Below are 27,309 nucleotides of genomic sequence, written 5' to 3'. Positions count from 1 at the left end.
GATTAATATTAATATATTCTTGAAAATGGTTTTAAACGACTGCGCACATGTAACCTATAATACAATGACGTTGTATATCGATTGAAAATGGTTCAAAGGGAATTTTTCCATTAATTATTGACATGCGAATACAACCTGACGATCTGTACAAAATATACAGGTGAGGGAATAGGGTTGCCTCTAGTTGCCATTTTTTGATGAAGATTTTAGTTAAATTACAACATACATAGAATGAGTCAGAAGTGAAATTAATTAAGATGATTCATATAAATGAGTTGTGTGAAAGTACATACATAGTTGGTTACAAAACAATTGTGAATTTCTCACGTTTGCTTAATAATATTTAATTTTCAAATCATCCATTTCTATTTAGGCTTCCGTTCAAAGTGCATTTACAAATGTACCATATGTATTTAATTTATGATTTAAACAAATTTTTTTCAGTTATTATTTTTGCTGCTAATTATTAAGTTCCTGAATGAATGATAAAAATTCGAGATTTGAATTCACATACACATCGAAAAGATCATTTTATCTCCTACTTTGGGTTCAAATTGATTTCGCATATTTAGTATATGTCGAATGATTGAATTATTATTATTTTTTTATAAAAAGAAGATATATTATGCTGTTAGATATTATTTGAAGATATCTATAAATTAATAATCGTAAGTATTAAAAATTATAGGTCCAAAAACACAATTTCTGTTTGACTTAATTCACAAATTGTTATCACTTCTGTTAATACGATATGTCCAAAATCTCAGAATAAATGTATTACAAGCCATCAGTATTTTTAAATATTGTTAAACTCAAAATATTATATTTAATATTTTGCGAAATATTTTTCGAAATGAAGAAAATTGGACTTATGCCACTTTCAAATACATATAACAGGTCATATGTACATATGTATATATGTACATACATACGAGTAAAGAATAAAATACATGATTTGGAAATTTTTATATATGTACATATATTTATGTCGATTTTTTTTGTATCAATAGATCGTTAATTTTACGTGGCGTATTCTGCTGTGCTAGGTTTTTAAATTTATATATGTATAATATATATATTTTTAATTATTTATACTTGGGAAAATAAATATATTAGTCGATGGACCCAATTTAATATTTTCCCAAGATGCCGTTTTTGCGTTGTCCCTGGGTGACATTTTTCAAATTTTTAAATCAAATTCAAATAGTGGTGACATAGTGGGTAGGATAGATTTTGCCAATCTGATGAAGACCCGTATTTCAACAATGAAATCAGATTAATTGACAAACTCTGATAGGAAACGATCAAATTGGAGTCACAAATATTCAAGTCTGACCAGCAGCACTAGCGACAATATTTGGAATAAATTCTTTTCAATCGAGGCCTACGTGATAGACATTAATGCAACCACCGAGCTATGCTATTGGCTAAATATGTATGTATACATTTAAGTAGAGCTTTTTTTTTAAATATAATAATAAATAGTAAATTAATTTTACTATCAGCATTGCTTTATGTACGCAGAATTTTGTTCAAAAATGCATTTTTTAATAATTCAAAATCTTATTGGTCAATCATCATAATAAGGCAATGTAATATGTACTTAATATCATATAATATGTATGTATGTATATGTAGACTGATTTTGAATTACTATACGTATATAGTTATTTATACGTATAGTAATGTAAGTATTTTGTAAAGACTATAAATTTAATTTCATCCATAAAAAAAACCTTATTTGCAAATAATTCAATGTATTGTATCATACACACTGAAATAACTCATACAATTCAAATCAAATAGTCGAAGTAAGTAAGAATATATAATATTTTATTAAATTAAAATCGTCATACATCCCGATAGAATTATATGTGGTATACAGAAATTGTTCAACCCTGACTAGTTAATATTATGGGCGAAATAATTCAGTGGAAACAAATCGCCCCAATTTCAATACATTATTTTATATAACACATCCGTAGATCGACACGTTTTATTTAAGTTGCAAATTAAATTGACACATAAAATTAAACACATGAACATTAGGTTCTACAATCATTTTAAATAAACAAACGCACAAATTAAAAACTATTTCAGATATGTTTGATGAAATGTAATAAACAACTCGGGGCTTTAAAAGTACGTACTTTTTGACGAACTCCCAAAACATTCGTATGTCTTCCGTCATGTCGAGGCTGTGCGCTGAAATTTTGGCAAATTTGAGTCGAATTGGCACAGACGATGTCAACGAAACTTCGGATCACGACAAGATCATAATTTAACCATGACACATGTCACAGCTTGAACCAGTTTGCTGTGAAACCACGAGACAACTGTTTCCGATAAACGCAACGGCGCATGCTTAAACCGCTCCACTTCATTACACCCCGCGAATGGAAATTCTCGAACGTTTCATTTAATTATATTTACTCTCAAATTGAGATATTGATCACCTAAGTCCTAAGGTTTTTTACGGCTGAAAGTTTTCTATTTAACATGCTTCTGACAATTTTTTGACGTTGTTCGATATCCATTTGATGTATTGGGGTACGTCTGTGTATATGGCGTAATAGTTTGGATCGCAGGACTTCTCGTTTGCTTTTGCTATCGCTACGGATACTATGCCTCGCAAATACCAAGAAACTTTCTGATCTGATTGGGTTATTGGAATAACTAGTCCTCCGCCACTGTCGCCGTTGCAAACGTTCGTACCTGAAAACGAGATATGATAAAAATGGTGCTTTTAGTGATTGCAGGTAAAAGCGGTTATTAGTAGATGCTACATGATAAAATATACCTATGGTCGGTTTTTTACTATAAACGTATATCTATAATATTGAAACAGTGCTTCTTGTTCTATTTTGAAGGCATTACGATGAGTTTGAGACATTGTGAAAGATTTTAAATTAAAATTTATTAATATTATGTATTAGATGTATTATGAGGATAAGAATTGTAAATAGGTTTTTGAGCTCTTTTTCCTATTACGCTGTACATATTAACATTAGAATAATATAATACTATGATTACTAACAAAAATAAATTAAAATTGTAAAATAGAAAATGATCAGTAGGTCAGTAGCTATTAAAATAGATATAAGATCTATGTGAAAATAATTTAGTAATAATAAAAAGCATTTAAAAATCAAAAAAATTAAGATTAAGTAGGACAGATCTTCTATTATACCTAGAGAATTGTTGGTGCTAATCTCATCCCATATTTTTAAACAGCTTTTAGTTTTATATATTATCGATTTCTACTATGTATAGAACTGTAAAAGTTTACATCTAAAGTGACAAATAATTGCCTTATATACATATTTTTGAGACGATACTTTTATCAGAATAAAGAAAAAAAAGTAAAAATTCAAAAAATGTATTAACGTTTTGACACTTTTTCGAAGTGAGCTGTAGTTTTGGGCGATTTTCACTGTATAAAAATTGAAATTATTTAAATTTTTTAGTGTTTTTAATACTTAAAAATCCAGTTTGTAAAGTATAGTAATCAAAAATTTAAATCAATATATTGAAGTCAATTTAAATTGAAACGCAAACATGCATCGCGTGCAAGTGTAGGTTGATACAAAATCCATACACTTACAATTGAAAAAAGAACATTAATAATCCACAGATTCTAAAATTAGAGATGAAATGTCAAATGCAGCACAATATACATACATTAAATTAGTAAAATAATCTGAAATTTGGATTGTAAATCATATGAATGAATGTAATCACCATTTCCTCTCGGATATCCCGCACATATCGTCTTATTTGTCAGGTATTTGCTGTAAAATGCTTCATGACTTTGAAAACAGATCAAATCATCGACAATCGGTACTGAAGCCGCGTATAAATATTGGGAAAGTTCTTCCCTTTCATTCTTGCCCCAACCGGGTACCTGTAATTAAGCGCAAGTAATAAAAAGTGATAACATTCCAGAGATTACAGCAAAAATTTTACCTTTCCTACAACGTTGAATACGCTCTGTTTGTTAGTATTAGCTTCTTCCCACATACAAACAGGTTGAATGTATTCGTTGTAATTAACTTTCGTCTCCAAAAGCAGGAGTGCTATGTCGTTCTGGAGGGATGTATAACCGTAGTTTTCATGCACGATCACTTGGGAAACCTAATCAAATCAGTGAATGAGTATTTTGCTATATGATACCAAGTACTGCATCGTTTTTATTACTTTTATTATTATAGCTCCTGGCTCCTTGGAATATAGATCGAATTTGCCCAAAGCTATGGCAAATCTGTTGGGTGCCATTGGCGCGTTGTGAGCTGTGACACAATGGGCAGCTGAAAAATTACTTTAATGATTTCTTTACCATGATGACAGTCTCTTAAGTCTTCCTCAATACCCGCATTATATCTATGTTCATACCCACATTCATACTTCCTTTCTTTTGTATCAATTACTTGCTTTATTAAAGTGCCAATAGATGCAAAGTTTTAAGGCCAGTCTTTCGTAGGGTTTCTAGCAACGACATTACTTTGTTGTAAATAGGTTTTTGGGCTCTTTTTCCTATTATGCTGTAGATTAACATTAGAATAATATAATACTATGATTACTAACCAAATTAAATTAAATTGTAAAATAGAAAATGACCAGTAGATCAGTAGCTATTAAAATAGATATAAGATGTATTGTGAACATAATTTCGTAATAATAAAAAGCATTTAAAAATCAAAAATCAAAATTACTTCGGAGTTACATACGTACATAGATAACCTACGAGAGACAAATCTCTCGAATTTATTTATTAAATTCCTAAAGTGCAACTTAATATTTTGACATTTTTTATTTATATATTTTATTAAACACTAGCTGAACCCGGCATGCAATTAACACAATGACGCATGCAATTCCCGTTCCCGTTGCGTTCCCGTTCCCGTTATCGTTCCCGTTTCCATTTGTCGGAAAAATGCAGGCAGCGAACACATTCGAAATTATTTAATTGTTTTTTTATTTTACCCAAGAAACGCAGGTCGCGACGTGAAAACATTTGAAATTATTGCGTTGCAATGCCACTCATTCCCGTTTTTCCCGTTTTCGTTCCCGTTTTTGGGCGGTTTTTTTACAGTACGCTTCCCGGACACGCATACTACAAATCCTGAAAGTTCCATCGTAATCGTTTGAGTGGTTTAGGAGCCTAAACGAGACAGACAAACAGACATAATACCTTTTAAATATATTTAATTTAATATTCATATTTAATTATTTAATATGAAAAACACACGGTAAAAAATACCTACCTACCTACTTATAAACAATATAAAACTCAAATAGAAAAAATAATTAATTATTTAATTAATTTAATACATTGTCAATAGATGGTGCTAAATGCTCAGAGACTTATTGCCCTAGAGAAAACATTGGTAGCAAACAGTATATATCGACTTTTTTTGTTGATCTATTATTATGTTCGTATTATATTCGTGCGTTTTTTTGGCAGTGCTTTAATTGTGACGTAAATACATACATATGTCAAATCAAAATGACTATTATAGTACGGCGAGCGTTATCACACACAGACATACAGACACACGGAATAGCGTTATTATATATATGATGTATGTATTTGTAATAGACCCAAGGGGTTTGACTTATATGCATACATATATAAAATTAAATGAGAAAAAAAAACAACATAATACAATAATAAAATAAAAATAAAAATAAGAGAGGAAAAAGTGAACAAGAAAAAGAGGTAAAAAAATGATTAAAAGAAAACGAAAATATAGAAAGAAATGAAGATATAAGAAAAGAAGAAAGACAGCAAGCTTGTTTTTAAAAATAATAAGGTGTTTCGAAATCACTACATTGTTGGGAATACTATTCCAAACTTAACCGCAATACAAGACTATTCCAAATTTAAACCGTAATATAAGACTTCCAAATATACAATATAAAAAATAAAAATAAAATAATTAACCATGTTATAGCAGACATTTAATACTCGTTGGAAAAAGTCTTCCAACAAATTGCTACATGGTATCCGAGAAACTGTTATGGCAGATAAATTTGTGGACAAATCACTACGTTCTTGGACACTTTTAATTAATAGGTTGCTAAGAAACCAACCTTAGCTTGAAGCATCGCTATCATTCACATTTTTATTATACAACTGACAGGCATTCATACATTTTTTTATTGGAAAAAATTATTTTGTGTATAGTAAATGTTTTTTAAATTACCAGTGATAACTATCGAATTTGACATCAAAGTTCCGCCACAATGGTAAGATATTGACAATTTATTCATCGAATACAAATACAGTGCAATATGCCAGGGGAAGTCTCCTCGTTCGACCTGTTGACCCAAAGTCACCAACGGGGCGAAAGAAACAACCCTTCGACCACAACTGCTTTCGACCGAAGCCTGAAACATATTATATACAATATAAAGAAACAAATTGAACTGACTTAGCTAAATTCAAAATATCGATACTGAAAAATTGGGCACACTTTGAAATGTGATGAGATCCATTTATACATGCCGGCCAAATCTAGACTGGGACTATATTTTCCATTCGAACATCCCCATATCCTTTGTGATATTATCCCTCTGAGATACCACACTTGATCACCGTTGTCGGCCAACCTCGGAAACATCATCATCGAACCGATGTAGTGACAGTTTTGGGTCTCTTAAAAGGCGAATTTAATAACACAGATTCAATAAAATAATAAAACAATGCTAAAACAGATCAAAATCACCTTTGATATAAGTGAAACACATTCTATTGTCTAAAATTTCATCATAGGAAGATCTGCATTGAGTCTCTCCAATGACACGCACTGGAGATTGTAATATTCTCAAATTGTTCGTAGCACCAATATTTGTTAGGTCCGTTCCTATCATCTGAAACGCGATTGATTGTATTATTTTAATATTCAATATCGATACAAATGTGTTGGTTTATAAATTGCCAACCATTCCAATTTGCAAATCGAGTTGGGCCGTATAGTTCTGGCTTTCTTCCCAAAGACATATCGGTTGAACTGACGGGCTAATTATAACCGTTCTTTGTAACCTCAACAAGGCTATACTTGAACCGTCAGTTATTTGATTGGTAGATAAATGCATGTGAGTTACCTGAAACAGTTGATTTTCAATGATATTGAGTTTGTATTCTGTATTTTTAAGATGCGTCTTGGTTGCATCAGAGATACTTTATATCAATTTTACTTCATATTGTTGTTAGTATTTAATGATAGGTATTGAAGAAGAGATTAGTTGGCTGATAATTCACTAATAAAGTCTCTGTCTACGAAATTTGACGTTGCTGAAGCGCTACGACAAACTAAACTAAATAAATCTCTCCATCCAATACCCAAGTTTAAATTCCAACATGGTTGAATACTTACAGGTATATTTTGGTATGTCGTCAAACCGGGCAAAGAGAACGATACTGATAAGTCGTTGTTGAAGTTTGAAATGTCATTTTGGGTGCAAATAGAAGCTTAAAACAATTAGTTCAATCAGTGTAGTGATATAGTAATTAACGGCAAACCAGTCTATGTCTAATTCCTTATCGCCAAATTGATTGTTAGCAATATTTTTTAAGTTGGTATTTATTGTATGAGAACAACTTAAACGTCCATTTTATAAAATAAATTTGCATTTAAAAAAATTTTTGTACATTAAAAAAAGTTTCTGTACATGACGAAAAAATTGTTTGCATCTGACGGATACAGATTGCATTAGAAACTTTGCTTTGATCATTGAAAAAATATCTGCTACTTAAAAAGCGGATGAAATGTGTATTAAAATCACATATTCACTGTTTCGGCAACGTCACGAATACCAAAATACGAACCGACAATGACCAACGCTTCTCTCTACTGGATTCCTTCTTTTTTACATACCTCCTTTACGTTTCACTTACGATTACAATTAAGGAAAAAGTTCGCCTCTTATCCGATCGTTTTCATACTTTCCCATATTGCTCATTTTGGTCATCAATATAAGTAAATGGATCCTCCGCCATTACGATGGTGCAAAAATATCGTGTAAGACGCGTTTTAAATCTGCCCGGCGAGATAGTCGTTGACGTTTATTCACCGTTTGTTTATTAGTTTTAAACATAGATGGCGGTAGTAAAATAAAATTATTGATATTTTTATTCAAAATAATAATTTTATGTACAAATTATAGAAGAGAGAGAAGAGGATTTTTATATATAGGTGTTTTTTATTACTCTTCGGCTTGTGACCTTCGATACCCACGACCTTGGCTTCAACTCTATGACCTGACATCATCATTCATATTCATACGTAATACGTAAACAAAAGTAAACACTTTTGACAGTCGACACTTGTCAATAGCGGAAGACTGCAACGTTGCCACTTTATGTATCTATTCTAATGCTAAATCTATTTTTTCGAATGATCGTTTCATATTTTTCAATGGTCGCTTTATAATGCCAAAATATTTTATTCAATGCACAATGCGAGATTGTTTAATTCACCGAAAGTGATGCAAATTTTTAATGCGTAAACATTTTTTTAAGATACAAAGTATTTTTCGCAATGTACATTTAAATCGCACCCCTTATGTATTTACTATTTTTTTTAATTTACCTGTAAGTGCCACTTGAGGATGTATGAGGATGCAAACACAATGACTTTGTTGGGTAGTATCATAAGATAAAATACCCAACCAGGGCCAGCTACCCCACTGTACAAAATTCTGCTCTGGTACGTAATGGTTCATGTGACCGCATAGTTTTGGAAGCTGTCAGAAATATATTCAACCGTCAAATCTCCTCTGTATTGGTGTAAAATAAATTTTCCACTAACCTTTGAATTGATGTAAAAATTTGATCCCATCAATGTTGAAAAGACGCCGAATGTGCAAACGATAAAATAAACCGCTGCAAAATGACTTAAAACGCGAGTCATGTTGAAATTAAGGCATACCTATGTATGTACTTAAAAATATTTAAATATTCTAAATAGGTATAAAGTTATAGCAATGACACTTGTTCAGTCATTGCGAATGTGTTGAAGACTAATTAACAAATTATAATGTATTTATGATGGACCAGTCGAACTCAAAAACCAGTCGGTTTGTAATCGAAATCTTTTTGTTTACCTATTTTATGAAATATTACATGTAAATATATTACACAGTGGTTCAGGGTGTAATCAAATATTGGAATTTGATAAAGTAACAGTTTAGATAGTATTTATATAGGTTTTTCATTCCAAACTGACCCTTTTTAATTTCAAATTGACTTTCTTCATTCAAAATTAAGCCTTCGAAATAGGGTTGAAATTGACATCGAAAAAGGTTTAATTTGAAATGAAAAAGGGTCAATTTGAAATGAAAACGGGTCAATTTGAAATGAAAAACGATCAATTTGAAATTTAAAAGGGTAAATTTGGAATGAAAAACCTGTATAATATAATATTATAATTTGTATATTAATAAAATCGATATTTAGTTAGTTTTCACATTTGGATATATTCATATATTAATACATTTGTATATTTTACATATACTGATTTAATTATTTAAGCCACAGCGTTGCTCACTGGTAGAGCTATCGTATACTAGTAGAGTGGTCGTGGGTTCAAGTCCTGGCTAAATTAGCTGCTGGAGAGATGTGTTGGTTACACTGTTCGACACGAAAAATGATTCAGAGACGAGATATAACTTTTCTTATAGATCTATGCCCAGTAAACACGAATCTGGTAATAAAAAATGTTGATTGGCTCGAGATTCAGAGATATATGTGTTTTTTAAATCACGCGATTTTTCTATATCTTGGTGTTGTTCGGTCGATGTCTCAAAATCTGTCAATTTCCTGTTCAAAATGAATATTGGAATCTATAGTCGGGTATTTTATCTTCCATTTGTAGTACTTTTCAGCTTTCAAATCTATCTAAGTAGTCATCCAGTTCAAATCAAAAGTCAAAAGTAAGTATTTTCACTTGGGATTTTTTCCCACTGTTAATATCTTCATTTCGAAAAATATCTCGCTAAAAATTAAATATAATGTTTGCGTTCAAAAATATTTAGAAATACTGGTGGCTTGTAATACGTTTATTTTGCTTTTACAATATTCTGGATATGTCCAGTAAATAAATAAATAAAAAATATGCGAAGTAAAAAAATTAATAGCAATTTGTGAATTAAGTCAAACAGAAAAAAATGTTTTTGGTATTTAAAATTGGTCTTTTGGTATTTAAAGTGCTTGCTAAAATCTGAATAAAAATAATATGATTATTTAAATAAATTTATTTGTATCAGAATAATAAAATTTAATATCAGAAGTATTTATACTATAATTATTTAGCCTAAAAGAAATATAGTATAATATAAATTTGTATATCTATCTACTATATTAGATTCTAGTAATAATTGTAAATAGGTTTTTGAACTCTTTTTCCTATTATGCTATACATTAACATTAGAATAATATAATACTAACAAAATTAAATTAAAATTGTAAAATAGAAAATGATCAGTAGATCAGTAGCTATTAAAATAGATAAGATGTATTGTGAACATAATTTCGTAATAATAAAAAGCATTTAAAAATCAAAAAATCAAGATTCTAGTATTTACATGTATGTATGTATGTATGTAACAAATATTTTCATTACTATATCAGTCCAAGAACATCATATAACTATTATGTATTATGTATATACATATATGAAAGTTTTGAAAATATGTTTCTACATGTATACATATGAACGTACATATATATATATATATATATATATATATATATATATATATATATATATATATATATATATATATATATATATATATATATATATATATATATATATATATATATATATATATATATATATATGCATGTATAACTAGACAAATCAATTTGTTAAAATAAGCTTCGAACTGAAATTTGTCAAAGTAAAAAATTGAAAATATGCAATTATGACATGTTTTATCACAGTTTTGTCGGTTGAGGAAACATAAATTTCAATAGAGAATTCATTTAACTTCTTTTCACAAATCCAATGACATTTGGAACGTGATCCAGTCCAAATATTTGGCTACATCAGTATATATGGCATAGTAATTGGTATCGCATAAGTTTCCACCTTCTCTCCTTACTGTGACAGATACGATTCCTCTCACGTACCAAGTTACATCTTGATCATTTTGCTCAACAGGCAATATCAGTCCTCCTCCACTGTCACCGTTGCAAACAGCAGTACCTGAAAAGAAATAATAATTAACGTTAAAAAGGCTTAGTTATCTAATGATTAAATTTCATATATATATATCTACCGTTTCCTCTGGGGTTTCCTGCGCAGAAAGTAGAGTTGGTTAAGAACGAGTCGTAGAACGTTGCGTGACTTTGGTAACAATAGATATCTTCTACGATGGGTATCGCAGCTACGAATAAGGTATTTGGATATTCATTCTTTTCATTCAGACCCCAACCTGGAACCTACATATATGAAGTGAAAGTTAAAATTTTAATACTACTACCAGGAATTGCAGAATTTGCAGAGCATGGTGGGCCAAAATGAAGCATTGCATTTGAATTGACTAACATTTTTATAAAAAAAATTAAACTAAATAAAAATTGAATTGTATTTCAATTCCTTGGCTTTTAAGTTTTTGTTGTTACATTTTGACATACATACATATATTGTACAGCATTTAAAGTAAATATATGTATGTTTTATAGTAACAAATTTTAGTGCGTTCTATAATGGGCACAGTCAGTGGCATCATATATGTGCCTATACATATATACAAATATATAATATTAGATATACCTATATACATATGTATGTAAGTCACAGATAAAACAGTGCCATCAAAACGTACGAATATAAAAAAAAAGAAAATAACTTCTATATACATATACTACAATGCTACCAATGTTTCCTCTAGGTCAATAGTTTTTTTCATTTACCGCCAACTATTGAACATTTATTTAATGAATTAATTTTTCTATTGGTGTTTATATTTATTTTTTATTACATTTTATACCAGGAAGTCCTTACAGGTAATCCCCAATGCGCATTTCCGGCCAATTACAAACAATACAGCATTTTTATTACACATATACAAGTCGCTGAATTACAAGACACTGAATACTCCCAAATTAACGAGACATATATGAATTGTACATAAATGTTATTGTACATTAATCAAATAGTGGTGACATAGTAGATAGGAAGATTTTTAGCCAATTTTTAATCAGGAACCGTTTCAACAATGAGATCAGAGAAAATTGGCAATCTCTGATACGAAATGATTGACCTGGAGTCACAAATATCCAGGTCTGACAAGCAGCACTACAGATATACTCAGAAAAATTCTTTTCAATCGACGTCAGCTCATGGGCTCAATAATATACAGAAACGTATTTTTGAATATATGTATTGTAGTTCTATATCAATATTAAAACTGTAGAGATTTTCAGTAAATATTGGAAAATAGTTTGTAAATCAAAGCTTAGAATGAAGAATTATATGAAAGTGAATAAAAACAATGAAATAATTTGAGATCCTAGAAGGTATTATGTCTTGAGCTTATTAAAATGTATTAGGTTTTATACGTATATATTGTTTAAGAATTTCAGATATACAAACCCTTCCGATTTGATTGAAAATATTCTTTTTGTCGAGATTATCACTGTGCCACAAACAAACTGGTTGAATGTATTGATTGTAGGTGACATTTGACGACAGCTTTAACAGTGCAATATCGTTACGAAGTGTATCTTGATCGTAGAATTCGTGCAGAATGACTTCAGATACCTAAATTCAGTAAATAATAATAATACACATATGTATTGTATGTATAATAAGTAACGAAATAGGTGTACCCGTATGTCTAAAGAATCTGGTTCATTAGAATTCAAACTGAATTTGCCCAATTTCGCCGACAATCTTCCGTCTAGTATTTTCGAATCAAGCATGACGCAATGTCCGGCTAATAATGAAGAATTGAAATTAATTTCTATACACGTTTATACATTTTTGTTGTTTTCTTAAAAGAAAATTCACCTGTCAATACATATAACGGAGATATTAAACTTCCTCCACATCTATACGATTTGGATTTATTTGTCAAAGAATCTAAGAATAAGGCAGCATGCCATGGCCAATCTCCTCTGTGTGTTTGTTGTCCAAGTGTAACCAATGGGGTATGTGTTGCTACTTGTCGACCGCAACTCTTCTCCTTTGAAGTCTAAAATAAAATATTAATAATACAATATTTTCATTTCGATGCTTAACCCTTTGAGTGCTGACGTCTTTTCTGTTGAAAGCCAGCCACGCTGAGAATTTCGCCAAAATTTCCAACTAGAATTATTTAGAAATCCAATAGAAAGCAGGTACAAACATTGTAGCCAATCCAAACAAACCCTAGATAACTACCGTCGAGGATTTCGAGTTTTGTAAAGGTGTGTTTAGACTCTCTAATATATCTTGCAACAATATAAAATAAACAAAAAAAGTCTATTAATGAATGTATTTTTCAAAAACTAGTTCCATCTTCTACATTGTTATTAAAATGTAATGATCACAATCTAAATGCCAAGCCACAATCCAAAATACTCAGCAGCTAGGGATTTTCATCGGGAAAAGCTACTATAGTTATAAATTCAGTAATTCCGGTGTAAACCAGTTTTTATAAACGTTGACAAATGAATGACACGGATTACAAGACCTATGTTCAATGTATTTTTTTCAATGCTACCTGGAAAGGCTTAGTGGGTAATATTCTTGTTTACTTTGTACATGCTCAAAAGACAACGCCTATCGGTGTTTTTCAGGACCATGGACTTGTTGGCAAAACGCCAATCGGTGTTGGTCAGCATTGAAAAGGTTAATCAACGAAATCTCTGTAACTGGATATATGTACTTCATATATAAATGATAAAATAGGAATCTGTTCTATATATCAATTTATTCTCGTGGAACCATTTAAATTCGTAACATGGTTATACATTCAGAAATTCCGGTGTAAAACAGTCTTTATAAACGTTGAAAATGAATGACACGGATTACACGACCCATGTTCAATGTATTTTTTACTTTATTTTCAATGCTACCTACATATTTATTTTTACATATTTAAAAAACAACGCCTATCGGCGTATTTCAGGCTCATAGACTTGTTGGCAAAACGGCGATCGGCTTTGGTCTGCATTCAAAGGGTTAAGAAATATAAATAATGATCTATGAAATTATGAAACTTACCCTAAAATGTGATTCGATCCATGGTCTTCTGTCAGCGACATCGAATGAAGAAGTATAAGAATTATCATCGCAAAGCCATTTCCTCAAAGTAACGATGCTTCTCAAATACCAAACAATATCTCCAGTCTCCGATAATCTTGGAAACATCAACATCGAGCCAAATCCGTGACATGTAACAGGAACTGGAATTTTTTTCTTAAGGCTTATATTATAAATAATTTAGACATAGTAAGAGCTCTTCTATTTCAAACAAAAACTTGAAAAAACTGCATGCCATAAATAATATTCCGTTTGTTACAGATATTACTAACAAACTAACCAGTAGATTCTATGACAGAATCACTAATAACCATGCTAACACACTTGTGAAGAGTCTCGGTGATTACAACAAAATGTCTATACCCTTCAGGTATAACACACAGATTACCTAAACACAATCTGCTTTAGGTCATCGACTATAGAGAGTCTTTAATTAATATTATGTATTAGATGTATTATGAGCATTTATAAGAATTGTAAATAGGTTTTTGAGCTATATTTCCTATTATGCTGTACATTAACATTAGAATAATATAATACTATGATTACAAACCAAATTAAATTAAATTGTAAAATAGAAAATGATCAGTAGATCAGTAGCTATTAAAATAGATATAAGATGTATTGTGAACATAATTTAGTAATAATAAAAACCATTTAAAAATCAAAAAATCAAACGAGTACCTCGGTAGTAAGAATAGCACAAGGGCTTTTCATTAGGAGAGTCGAAATAATTCGGCTCTTTTTCTCTACATTTCTTTGCGTTGATCACTCGAACTGGAGCTTGATACGATCTCAGTGTGTTGAAGTTATCGTAATCGTATAAATTGTTCAGATCTGCTCCCACCATCTGAATAAAATCGACTGAATCATTTGAGACTAAAACAATCAAATGTGGTCAAAAAAATTTGATGTTACCATTCCAATATGAGATGCCAATTGAGTGCTATAGTCGTGATCTTCTTCCCACAAGCAAATTGGTTGAACTTGAGCGCTGACTACGACCGGTCTTGAAAGTCTCAAAAGTGCCAAATCGTATCCCGAATTGTACCTAGTTCCAGGGAAATCTAAATGAGTTACCTGAGGAATGTTTAAAAACAAGTTTCGAATTAATATATCGAATTCTCAGTGTTTGTTTGATTTTTTTTCATATTACTGATATGTTTTGAAACGATGGTAATCCAGGAAGAGAAAACGCTACGAAGAGATGTTCTTCTAAAATTATATCAGGTATTTTCTTGAAACAATGCAAACCTGCACAAAAATATGTATGGAAATTATTACGAATTTGAATTAATCATGTATGTATAGCATGTGTTTTGTTTGATTTATACTCGATATGACAGCCTGAGGATGTATGAGAACGGCATTGCATTTTGTTCCACGTCCGAAGCCGTCGTAAAATGCCATTCCAAGCCATGGCCAAAATCCCCAATGTTCAAAATAGTTCTCTGGAGAGAAAGATTTCGAATGTCCACACTCCTTAGAAAGCTATTGAACAGAAAAAATGTGTTTATATTCATATATTATATTTGGTTGCGTGAATTTAATGCATTGAACTTGAACGGCTGGGCATTTGTTGGCAAATAAGTCTATAGTTTACGAAATTTGTCGAAGTTAGAGAAGCTATGCTATACCCTACATATCGACAGATAAATCTCTATTTAGTCTAATATCAGTATTTATACAAATTAATATGAAATACCTTCGAGTCTATATGGAAATCGGATTTATTCCAGGCGTGATTGTATTGAAATATTGTTATCAATACAAATATACTACAAATCCAAGACATGTTTGATATTGCGAGATTTATAATATCAATATAAAAACGAGCGAACTATCTGAGGATCGTTCGTATACTGCTGGAATTATAATATAAGGAGAATATGAAATAAAAATACTGGTTTATTCTAGTATCAGTCTGATGTTCATAGAAAAGTGGACTGAATTGGGAAAATAATGTCAAAAATTAGATTAAAGTGTCATAGGTCAAAAATACATTTTTTTTATGTTGTTTCGTGTACCAATTAGATTAAAATTCAAGTTCAACATCGATGTATTTACGGAAATGAAATGAAAATTGATAATTAGAAAGATTTTTTGGCAAAATGAAATAAATATTGGCGTAGTTTCATACTGAACGTGTTGAATGCACTATACACAGTTACCAAAACTTGTTAAATAATTGAATGATCTCATAGTTATATTGGGATAATATAATACAAGGATCAACGCGAATGTGGTAGTTATATGTATATGTAAACATACATATAGGTACTTAATTTATTTTATTACAAAATAAAAATTTAGAAAGTACTCCTGAAATATTTCCAATTATTATAATGCGTACATATTACAAAAACGCGTTATTAATTATTTGAATTAAAGAGACATCTATTTTATAATATTAAAATTAATAAAAATAAACATTAGTTTACATTTCTTTCAATAGATGTCTCAGTATTAGCATTTACTTGCGGCAATTTTAAAAATTTATGATTGATATTTGTAAGCATGTCAATGTACATTGTAAATTTTATAAATACATATGTATATTATATACAAATAATTGTACAAATATAAAAATTATTGTATACAAATATACAAATCATTATATACAAATTTCAACACTTCAATGAATACATTTTACACGTTATCATTGAACGTCTATATTATTAATTTAGTAGTCGAGTTTTAGTTGCAGTCCAGTATTTTTACTTTTTACAAGGCTTTTATTCAATTATACGTTACACATTATATTTTATTTATTTTATTTTTAGCATATTAGCCACAGTTTCATTACAGAGTACTCTAACGCGTCATTGTGGCCAGTCAAATAATCATAATACAAATAAAGGTATATAAAACAACCGTGCTTGACATTTATAATTGATAAAATCAACCACGGGCGTTGCTCCACAACCACTCAACCAGTTCAGCGCAGCTTACATTAAACAGGTCAATTTTACCAGCAATATCGGTTGAGCAGATATATCCGAATATTCCTAAAGATATATAAAATATTTCTCAGGTCCTGAACTTTCTAGGTGTATAAAACTTAAATTCATTAAGAACCAGAGGATAGTGTACTAACCTATTTAATAACATAAAAAAGTGCTTTTGAAAAAACATAACGCGACAAGACTTCAATGGATTAGGAATAATAGGAATTGAGGACCTAATAGGAATGGAATAGGACAGGGTTTCCCAAACTTTTTATGCAATGGAAGACTTTACAAACCCGGAAATTTTAACGAGTCACTTAGCTTATTTTTAAAGTTGGGTAAATATAAAATAAAATATATTATTAAAACACTTATTATCTACGTATTTCCTAAATATTTTTAAATATAGTAAATAAAGCTACTAACGACTTTGATGATTTTTAGTCCTTGAATCACAAATCTTCTTGATATCAGGCACAATAAAGGTGAGTTCAATTCTTATATATGGGTAGCGTCGAGTTTGTTCCTGCACTTTGACCGTTGAAAACGGAAGTAAGACAAAAATAGCTTGTTTTGCCATATTGGGGTATTCTTCTGACAAACTCACTCAGAAATCATTTAATGGCTTTAAAATTCATCTACTTTAAAACTACTGGCTTTTCATCTATATACATATGTATGTACTTAAAAATTTAAGTCATTCATCTGAGGCAGGAAAAAAATTCAAAGTTATTAGATTCAACTGATGAAATCCAAAATTGAATTATCTCATGTATTAAAATTTGTCTTACTTTCACCTTATATTGTAATACTTTTCCCACAATATTTATTTCCGTACCCAATGTCTATTCAAACTCTTAGCCTGTATGTGCTTAGATTCTTGTCTTCATAAACATCAGTGGAGATTGACCATCACTCGCCTATCATTTTGAAGTAGAAGTTGTTTAAATGTGTTGCAGCCTATAAAACAATAGCAAAATTTACGCGAAACACCTATTCAGGTACACTAGTGTTCCGCTGAAGATAGTTTGGGAAACCATGGACTGGGATATAGCCAAGGATAATAACCTTACAATTTCATATAAAGATATCCTAGAAACCGTTTTTGAATTCTCTTAATCTCCAATGAATGAGACATATGAGTAGGACTTCATAATATAATGGAAGAAAATTCTAGAATGCTAAAATTCTATATCTATATACATATATAAAATTGAATGTCTGTGTGTGTGTCTCGTATAGGCTCCTAAACCACTGAACCGATTACGATGAAACTTTCAAGATTTGTTGTATGCATGTCCGGGAAGATTACTGTTAAAAAAATACGGGAAAAAACCTCTTAATAATAATATTCGTAATTACGATTTTAATGACACGAAAGTAAATCTATCCCGCCTTCAACGCATCACGCCGCAAGTGTGACATAAATCGCGCCACGCCTACCTCGCACACGAATGTACTGACCATTCAGGGCTGTACTACAAACACACAGCGGATGGCCCAAGTCAACAAATATATCCATACCTATATATAAAATTGAATGTCTGTGGAACGGGAACGGGAATTGAACGCGTTATTATGGAATTGCAAGGCATGCCGGGTTCAGCTAGTATGGAATAAATATAAATATAGGAAAATATTTTGTGGTTTGTGTGTGTATGTGTGTTTGTGTGTGTGTGTGCGTGCTTATGCATACATATGTACATGTATGTTTACTTGAGGTGTGCGTGCATTCGCACGGCACATTTCAGGTATTATTTCCTAACGCATGCGCGCTTTACGTGTTCATGCGTTGTTGTTTATTTTGTACTTGGTTATGTACAGTGTGGTTTTTTTTATTAGAACAGTGATGTGCGATTGTTCTTGTGCGATATTCATGAACAACCGTCTCGTTCTCCGACGAAAGGGTCTCTAAGACTGTATTCGTTGGGGGAGTGGTAGCCTCATGTTGAGAGCTTTAAGGGTCAAATTCCTTGACTTTAAAGCGGGCTTAGAAATCGGAAAATATGATACAAATTGGAACAAGCCACACTGGGGGCTTTCGAGTAAATATTTTTCTGTATTTGAATTAATGGATTAGGGCAAGTTAGACTGTCGTTTCCTCATTCGAGGGCTTACAGCCGGTGTTCTTTGGGTCAAGTTTTTAATTTTTCAAATTAACACTGAAAATTGTTTGCGGTCAGAGAGCACAGCCAGTGACTCCGACTGCCGGTACCTGGTGATTTATTAAAACCCGTTGCTCAAAACAGCCAAAAGTAATTACAAATTTTTTCCGGAACGCGGAAGGGCAGAAAGGCGGGTCGCATGCAATTATGACCGGTCATAATTCACCAGACGCAACGTATTTTCATCCCACTTTTAATCGCAAATTTTATTAAACAATTTCCGGAGATCAAAAAGTTTCCACCAACAAAAAAAAAATACGGTACTTGTACGATTTTATTTAGGTTGATACTTCGATTTGTTTGGGTCCAATACGCCTAATTCACGTTTATTAGTTCAAACATACATAGTTCAGAAGCTGAAAGGGGTTTTAATTTATTATTTACAAATGGTAGAAGTAGTCTTATATGTACATATGTAACAGACCTTACAATTTGACATTATGTTAATGTCAAATCTAATCAAACATTAAAAGCGTTAATATGTATATGTATGTATAGCCAGCAGTATGTCTTAATGGTAGCGTGTATGTTTAGCACCAAGTGATCGGTGGGTTTGATCCGCCATACTGCTGGTTAGATTTGAGGGTAATTGTGACTCCAAATCGATCGTTTCTTATCAGAGTTTGCCAATTTTATCTGATCATTGTTTAAACGGTTCCTCAAAATTGGAAAAAAAATCAGCTTTCCTGTTGTCACAAATCTTCTGTATTTATTGTGTGTATAATTTGTAAAAATTTTATACAAAATCTAAATCCATAGATGTCTCAATGGATTAATTATGTAATTAATTAATTAATTAATTGTTATTTAATGTTCTTCAACTTCTGGAAATACAGTGATTTATGTAATAATAAAATGCTGAATTATTTGTAATTAATTGTCCAGGAAGGCACATTGGGGTCTTCTTGTCAAGCCTTCCTGGTAATATATCTTGTATGTAAAATAGCATAAAATATAGTATATTCAAACGCTCATAATACTGTATGTTCATTTGAACTTAATAAATTGATTTAATTTATTTATTATCATTGCATTTCAGTCGACGAATAATGTAGTACGGAAAAATTTATCGTTTCAATTGATTATCACATATATCAATCAATATAGTGATATCGCTCGCGAATGAAGCTGAAAATTTATCGTATGTAGTTCACACTTTAGTTGAAATCAGTATTTCATACATAGCTTCCGTGTATTTGTTCAGATATAAATCATTTGAATAGGTAACTATTAGCTACGATACAAAATGATAGTATGCGATTTTCGTAATAGTTTGAATCATTTTACTCTCTTGAAACTTTCAATCGTGTGTGTGAAATTAATTGATTTGAATTGATATTTTAGTCCATCACAAGTGGTGCCTCTTATTATAGGACAGTCAATTAGTACCCATTTAATAATTCGCATAAACTTCATGGTTGAATTTCGAGTACTTTCTCAATTAAATATGAAATAAAACATAACGAGCATTGTTGAAAGTAGCCCAACAATTCACCAGTGCTTAATTTCACCGCGCTTTAATCCAAGTTGGACTTAAATTTTTCGAATTTCGTATACAACGTCACCGAGCGGGAAGGGGTGGAAAATTTTAAATAGGTTTTCTTTATATTATTATACAGTGAGAACTTGTGGGAATTTCGTGAAATGACTAATAATAATAAAGGAGCCCTAGTAATACAAAGAGGCAGATGAATGAACCGCCGGCAACGTTAAAAGGCATCCCCCTTGCGCTTCAAAGAAAATTCCGGCTTATTATGATTGTTTATTGTGATGCTAAATCCTGTGTAATTCAAGAAATTATTTCATCGCAATAGGGTTAGGTATACATATATATATACGCAATGCAATGGAGTTAAAATGAGGGAAGGGGTGGGCAAAGAATACAATAATAATAAGACAAGCGACGTATGTGCGTATTTTATGCGAGAGCCGAATGAATATATACACTTTCGAAAGAGTAACAAAGCGTAATTGAGGCGTATCTTTCAAATCCGGTTATAATTGAGGCTTACGAAAGGTATTCGAATGAAAATGATACGTGGGGCAAAGTCGGCCCAAAAGGGTGTACAGATGTATATTATGTATGTTCAATGTGTCCATATATCATATTATGTACGTTCAATGGAGATCACTGATCTCAGATCAGTTTTCAATTTCTGTGAATTCTTGAAAATTATGTCTGCCATTTCTAAGAAAATTCATTCAAAATTAGTTGCAAAAATCTTTCTGTTTCACAAAATGTTTGCAACACTCAAAAGAATTACACAAATTAAATGTCAATTGAAACAGCTTCGTTCCAGTTTGAATTTGGTCTGCAATTTTATATGCTTTTGGTCAGATATTGGTATTTTATGTGAGTTTGATATAATTTTCTAAATAATATAAATCTCGCAGGGCTGTTTCGTATTTACGACTGGTTCTTATACATATATTGGTGCTGGCTATAAATGCAAGACATTCCATACTACAGGTTTTCCACCTCAAATTCAATATTTTACGGTACGGTTTTCACTCCAGAATGATGATCGTATGACCTTGACGAATGAACCAATCTACATTTCGCATCTTATTACATGTTATGTATTTAATATGTTAATCTAACATATAATTTCGAAAGAGACTTTGTATATATTTTTATTTTTTATTTTTTATTTTTTATTGTTACAAATCAATATACACTCGCCATTACAGATTTGCTCCAATGCGACGGGTGTACGTTAACGAAATACAGAATACATAAACAATCAGAAGTCAGAAATACAGTAATACATACATATACAATCAGAATATATAGCATATAACAATTAATCAGAAATAATAATCATAGAGACATCTATGGATTATTTTTAGATTTTTTTTGTGTACAATTTTTACATATAATAAAAACGAAATTATAGAGATGTCTATAGAGATATCTATAGATTTCAGATTACTGTGTATAATTATTACAAATTATACACAGGCAGTTTTTGTGACAACAGGATTAGATCTAATACCATTTTTCAGGAACCGTTTCAGCAATGATCAGATAAAATTGGTAAACTCTGATAGAGAAACGATCGATTTGGAGTCACAAAACCCCCAAATCTAACCAGCAGATGGCGAGGACTCGAACCTTTGACCTCAGTGGTGCTAAATATATACGCTACCACTAAGCCAAACTGCTGGCTGTATGTATGTAACCTTCGTTCGTTAGTTCGTAGACGACCCATTCGATTTTTTTGAAGTCCTCGGGGGTGAAGGTGCCGGATTCTGGTATACATATAATTTAGAAAGAGACAGTATATATGTTTATTTGTTCGTGACATTTAATTTAATAAAAAAAACAAATGAGTATTGAAATAAATTTATATAAAATAAAAGTATTCAAATAAATTTAATAAAATATTTACTATTGGTTTAAGCGGTTTATATTACAAATACCGAGCGAAGCCGAGTAAAACCACTAGTGTTATATATAAAAATATTATAAATATATCGCACTTTCGTACTTTACAGTATAATTTATGTGGTGACCGGAAAAATGCACTCGAGATAGTTGCACTCTCGAGACATCCAAACTTTCAAAGATGCTCAAGCCGAACTAACGCAATAAAATTCCACAAAAAAGCGTGAAGGGGTATTTGGATGTTATCTGAGGGTGCTAACCTATTTTTTGTGGAATTCTAATGCGTAAGTTATTTTTGAGCGCCATTGAAAATGATGACTTCTTGAAACTGCGCTACTATTCAGTGCAATTTAGTGCACTTTTCCGGCAACCAACTTATGTATAGTTATATCGGTTTTTGAGTGGTGACGTTATTATATTTTAAATTTCGTACAATTGGACTGATGAATTATTGAAGGATTACGCAATATTTGTTGATACATACATACACACAGACATCAGTCACAGAATTGTATACACGTTGAAAATAAAATCACGAAAGTGTTCTTATGTGAAATTTTCCGCCGGCATTGAAAGTACCAAGACGAACTCGAGAAATAGATTAAAGTTGAACGAGAAAATTTATGTGGACGCACAAATCATTTTCTTTTTTTTCGTCCCGCGTCGAATCTGTTTGAACTTCCTTTTTTTTAATTTTATTTCCTTATTTTGAAAAGAAGAGGATGCTTAGGTAAGTAGAACGAGACGAAGAAGTAGACTTCTTTGTATAATATCTGCGGATTATCCATCTGGGTTTTTACTTTCAAAAGCGGCCATTAAGGGGTGGATACTTAAAGTTCGAACAGCACCGATATCCTCAGCGAAATCGGAATCAATCAAGCAAATTGAGAAATAAAAGAGATTTATCGAATTGAAGGATTGTCAATTTCGCCAAGAGAAAATTGCGAAAATTCCACCCACCCCCGTTCAACCCCCCCTCGCACCGACCGTCCTCCCACCCCCAATATACCGTGGATCGTGACATTTCGAATGGGAAATTAGACATTTGTTAAGGTAACGGTTACCTCTATCTCTCTCGCTTTACAGGCTATTGTTTCTATCGGGAACAAACGTAATTTTCTCTTCGTTAAATTTACCAGTCATTATACGCGAACATAGCCGATGGAACCTTCTTTATATATCAAGTATTAAATGAAATTGGGTCTTTTGCTTCAAAATTTATCACTACCGTTAGAAATAATACCGCTTTCGAATATTATACACCCAAAAATTTTCACCATACCCAAATAAAATTAGCCCCTTCAAATATTATTGGCACGGAATTTATTTTTAATGATCGACTGTACTGGGTATTTAATTTATTGATGAAAATATCGTAACTATATGTACATACATACATACAAAACATATAAAAATAAAAATATTCGTGAATTCAAAATTACATTTTTCTGTATATACATATATGTACATACATAGGTAGAAAGAAAACTGTTTTATAGATCATTATATTCTCACTTTCATTGTAGTTTTTTACTATATACATATATACATATATTAACAATTATAAGATTAAAAGTTTTACACGGGATTCTGAATAGTCATAAATATGTATACGGGAATTAAATTTTTGGTCAAATTTTAATTAAAGTTGGTTAGTAACTGTACATAAACTAATTTGCCCAGTATTTTTTTTTTATAAATCCTTTTATTGTATTCAATAAAATTTGAAAACAACTCATCTTTCTTTATTTCAACTGTTCAATTTTCAACTGTCATATATACCAATATATAGCCACAGCGCAGTGCGCTGGTAGAGCTAGTGCATACTATCAGTGAGGTCATGGGTTCAAGTTTTGGCCAAATATGCTGCTAGCGAGATATTTAAACACAGATCGACCGTCTCCTGTTATGATATTCAGATTTTTATAATTAAATTGATGTTACGGATTCAATAAATCGATATTATTCTCTCCAGTTTCTCGAAAATTCGAGTTATAAGCATCTCGAATTTGTGAAATCTTATAAAAATATGCCAACTATATAATGTGTTTCTGGCAATTTGCTGTGTATCAAAAATTTTGTTGATTGTCTATAGATGTCTTTATTGTATTGTATCAACTGTTATTTGAAAACTTGTTATTACTTATGTATAGGTATGTACAAAAAATAATCTAACCATACGTGTCACCTTGAGGTAATTTTTGTTATGGCACATATTTATGATGTATGTACATATTGATAAAAAAAAATTAAAAACATCAATTTTTATATCATATATACATATGTCTGTCGTATATGCTCCTAAACCAGTCAACCGATTACGATGGAACTTTCTGGATTTATTGTATGCATGTCCGGGAAGCTTACTGTGAAAAAACCTCATAATATTCGTAATTACGATTTTACCGACGCGAAAGCTTGAAGCACCATTGTGTAGTCAAGGAAATGTGCTCGTTGGTAACCACGTTACCAGTTGGTTTAAGACGACACGGCGTTCAAGAGACGTTAGTTGAGCTCCAATCATCACATCAATCAAACGGGAACGGAAACGAAAACGCTAACGGGAGCGGGAACGGAAACGCAACAGGAACGGGAACGGGAACGAGAATGGGAACGGGAACGGGAACGGGAACGCAACGGGAACGGGAACTGGAACGGGAGTGGGAATTGCATCCCTCATTGCAACGCATGCCGGGTTCAGCTAGTCTAATATATAATTCCGAAGAGCTACTCTGTGTATGTCATAGTTTTCAAATTAAATTTAATCATATTAAACTTCCATTTAAAAATTGAAGTTTTGTTAAAATTAAACTTGAATTCATATTACTGATTTTTAATAAATATTTATTTTTATATGATAATTGCAAAGTTCAGGGTGTAATTGTTTGAAATTGGGATACTTAAATGTCACCGTAAATGGCGAAGACCCAGCAAATTTTTCGGTACGTTTTTGGCGGCAAATACGACACAAAGCGAAACCCCCAAATTCGTCGGCTTACATATTTAATATTTTCAGGACCAAAGTTCCAGGGGGAATAGTTAATAATGCGATTAAATTAGCCGTCCGATTCCTCCTCATTCCCTCTTCTGGAGCACCGACTCCCGTTTCGTTTATACGAAATGAATAATTTCGCACAAACGATTGATAAAAGAACGAAAAGTTTACCTGTGAATAATTTCGGAGACGAATTGAAAACTTTCGATTTCGATAAAATTAATTATTGATTCAAGACGGCCGAACACAGAAACACAATTAAAGAGAAAGTAAGTTTTGAAATAATTGCACACTTGCCGAATTGTATCGAATCTATTACCAATCCTTTCTATGTAGATAGATTTTTGTGTTTGTGTGATATTACGCCGTGACACAAGATGTGCACGGAGACATAAGGTGCGCACGGAAACCTAAGGTGCGCGCGAAGAAACAAAGCCCTCACGGAGACACAAGTTTGACATAAATGTGAAAAATTGGAAACAAAAAAAATGCAAAATTGATTGTTTTAGTAACCTAATACATTATGAAGTATTATATTACATATAAGGAAGATTTAGCACCAATCTATTAAATATTATTGTATGTACATATGTAGTTTTAAAACATGGAAACCAATATTATTCGAAATCAATTATTCTAAAGCTGATGGCGGAGGGTAATATGGCTTTTTGCCGGTATGGCTATTGTTAACTTCTTAGAAAACTATTATTTTGTTGCTTTCTTTATTTCAAATAATACAATTTGTACAAAAAATAATTGCTATTTATATTACATGTATTTTTTCTTATACAAAAAATAATTAAAAAAATCAGAAAAAAAATAAACAAAACTAAAAATGAAGATAATAAGTTGGACATATGAAAATAAGCGAATGTTTTATGATAACCAGCAGAATAGACTATTGGTTAGTATATAATGTTTTGAACAGAATGGTCACGGGTTCAAATACCACTGGTTTTTGCTGGCCTGACCTTGGATCTGCGACTCTGTGATACGTACATATTTACTGAATTTCGTCAAATTGTATAAAAAAAAAGCTGTTAATTTACAAATTTGACCATAGACATCCCTGTGGATATTAATTGATATGTATTTACTTTGTATAATACTAATAATGTTTCTGGCCAGAAAGCCACATAGGGGCCACCTGTTAGGCCTTCCTGGTATAAATTAATAAATAAATAAATGCTTTGTAAAATTTATAGTATTATTAAATACATATATTTCTCATATGTAAAATTATATGAAACTAGTGGTTTTACCCGATTTCGCTCGGTATTTGCTATATAAACCACTTAAACATGGCTAATCTAATAGTAGACATTTTATTAAATTTATTTGAACAGTTTTAATTTATTTAAATTTATTTGGATATTCATTTGCTTTTTTATAAAATGTAACGTCACGCATTCTACTAGCCAAAACTTACATACATATATACAAAGTCTTTTTCGAAATTATATAGAAGACTAGAGGCTTTACCCGGCTTCGCTCGGTATTTGCTTATATAAACTGCTAAACATAGCTAATCTAATAGTAAACATTTTATTAAATT

At 31.3% G+C, this 27,309-nt stretch overlaps 2 protein-coding genes across 4 annotated transcripts; both read right to left on the bottom strand.

Moving 5' to 3' along the window:
- Positions 1-2,494: 2,494 nt before the first annotated feature.
- Positions 2,495-8,273, bottom strand: LOC143910369 (CLIP domain-containing serine protease B4-like). The gene is made up of 10 exons (XM_077428802.1): positions 8,213-8,273; positions 7,380-7,474; positions 6,946-7,107; positions 6,729-6,873; positions 6,477-6,658; positions 6,207-6,390; positions 4,198-4,307; positions 3,967-4,134; positions 3,742-3,904; positions 2,495-2,715 (listed from the first exon to the last, which is right to left on the bottom strand). Exons 1-10 carry the CDS (start codon positions 8,271-8,273, stop codon positions 2,495-2,497), a joined length of 1,491 nt encoding a protein of 496 aa, XP_077284928.1.
- Positions 8,274-9,459: 1,186 nt separating this feature from the next.
- On the bottom strand, positions 9,460-16,122 carry LOC143910443 (proclotting enzyme-like). 3 transcript variants are annotated; one of them, XM_077428925.1, is made up of 11 exons: positions 15,964-16,122; positions 15,593-15,749; positions 15,415-15,512; positions 15,177-15,338; positions 14,943-15,108; positions 14,220-14,401; positions 13,023-13,206; positions 12,842-12,948; positions 12,606-12,773; positions 11,287-11,449; positions 10,249-11,213 (listed from the first exon to the last, which is right to left on the bottom strand). In XM_077428925.1, the coding sequence occupies exons 1-11, from the start codon at positions 16,051-16,053 to the stop codon at positions 11,002-11,004; spliced, it is 1,689 nt and encodes a 562-aa protein (XP_077285051.1). In that variant the 5' UTR covers positions 16,054-16,122; the 3' UTR covers positions 10,249-11,001. The 3 variants fall into 3 exon arrangements, with proteins under 3 accessions (XP_077285052.1, XP_077285053.1, XP_077285051.1); XM_077428926.1 differs by lacking the exons at positions 10,249-11,213; positions 11,287-11,449 and adding an exon at positions 9,460-9,998; XM_077428927.1 differs by lacking the exons at positions 10,249-11,213; positions 11,287-11,449 and adding an exon at positions 9,460-9,707.
- Positions 16,123-27,309: the final 11,187 nt, after the last annotated feature.

Source organism: Arctopsyche grandis, chromosome 4 (assembly GCF_051622035.1).
Source record: "Arctopsyche grandis isolate Sample6627 chromosome 4, ASM5162203v2, whole genome shotgun sequence".
Taxonomy (NCBI): Eukaryota; Metazoa; Arthropoda; class Insecta; order Trichoptera; family Hydropsychidae; genus Arctopsyche; species Arctopsyche grandis.
This window is presented reverse-complemented; position numbering and strand designations above follow the sequence as displayed.

Bases quoted from the DNA above. Each gene is read 5' to 3' on its own strand.
- LOC143910369 (XM_077428802.1), bottom strand. From the start codon at position 8,273: ATGATGTCAGGTCATAGAGTTGAAGCCAAGGTCGTGGGTATCGAAGGT. The intron at 6,391-6,476 runs GTGTGCCCAATT...AATATGTTTCAG, and splicing joins GGATCTCATCACATTTCAAA to GCTTCGGTCGAAAGCAGTTG. The intron at 4,308-6,206 runs GTAATTTAAAAA...GTAATTTTTCAG, and splicing joins AAATTCGATAGTTATCACTG to CTGCCCATTGTGTCACAGCT.
- LOC143910443 (XM_077428925.1), bottom strand. From the start codon at position 16,053: ATGTCTTGGATTTGTAGTATATTTGTATTGATAACAATATTTCAATAC. The intron at 15,750-15,963 runs GTATTTCATATT...TCTGTTCAATAG, and splicing joins ATTTCCATATAGACTCGAAG to CTTTCTAAGGAGTGTGGACA. The intron at 15,109-15,176 runs GTAACATCAAAT...GATTTTATTCAG, and splicing joins TGGCATCTCATATTGGAATG to ATGGTGGGAGCAGATCTGAA.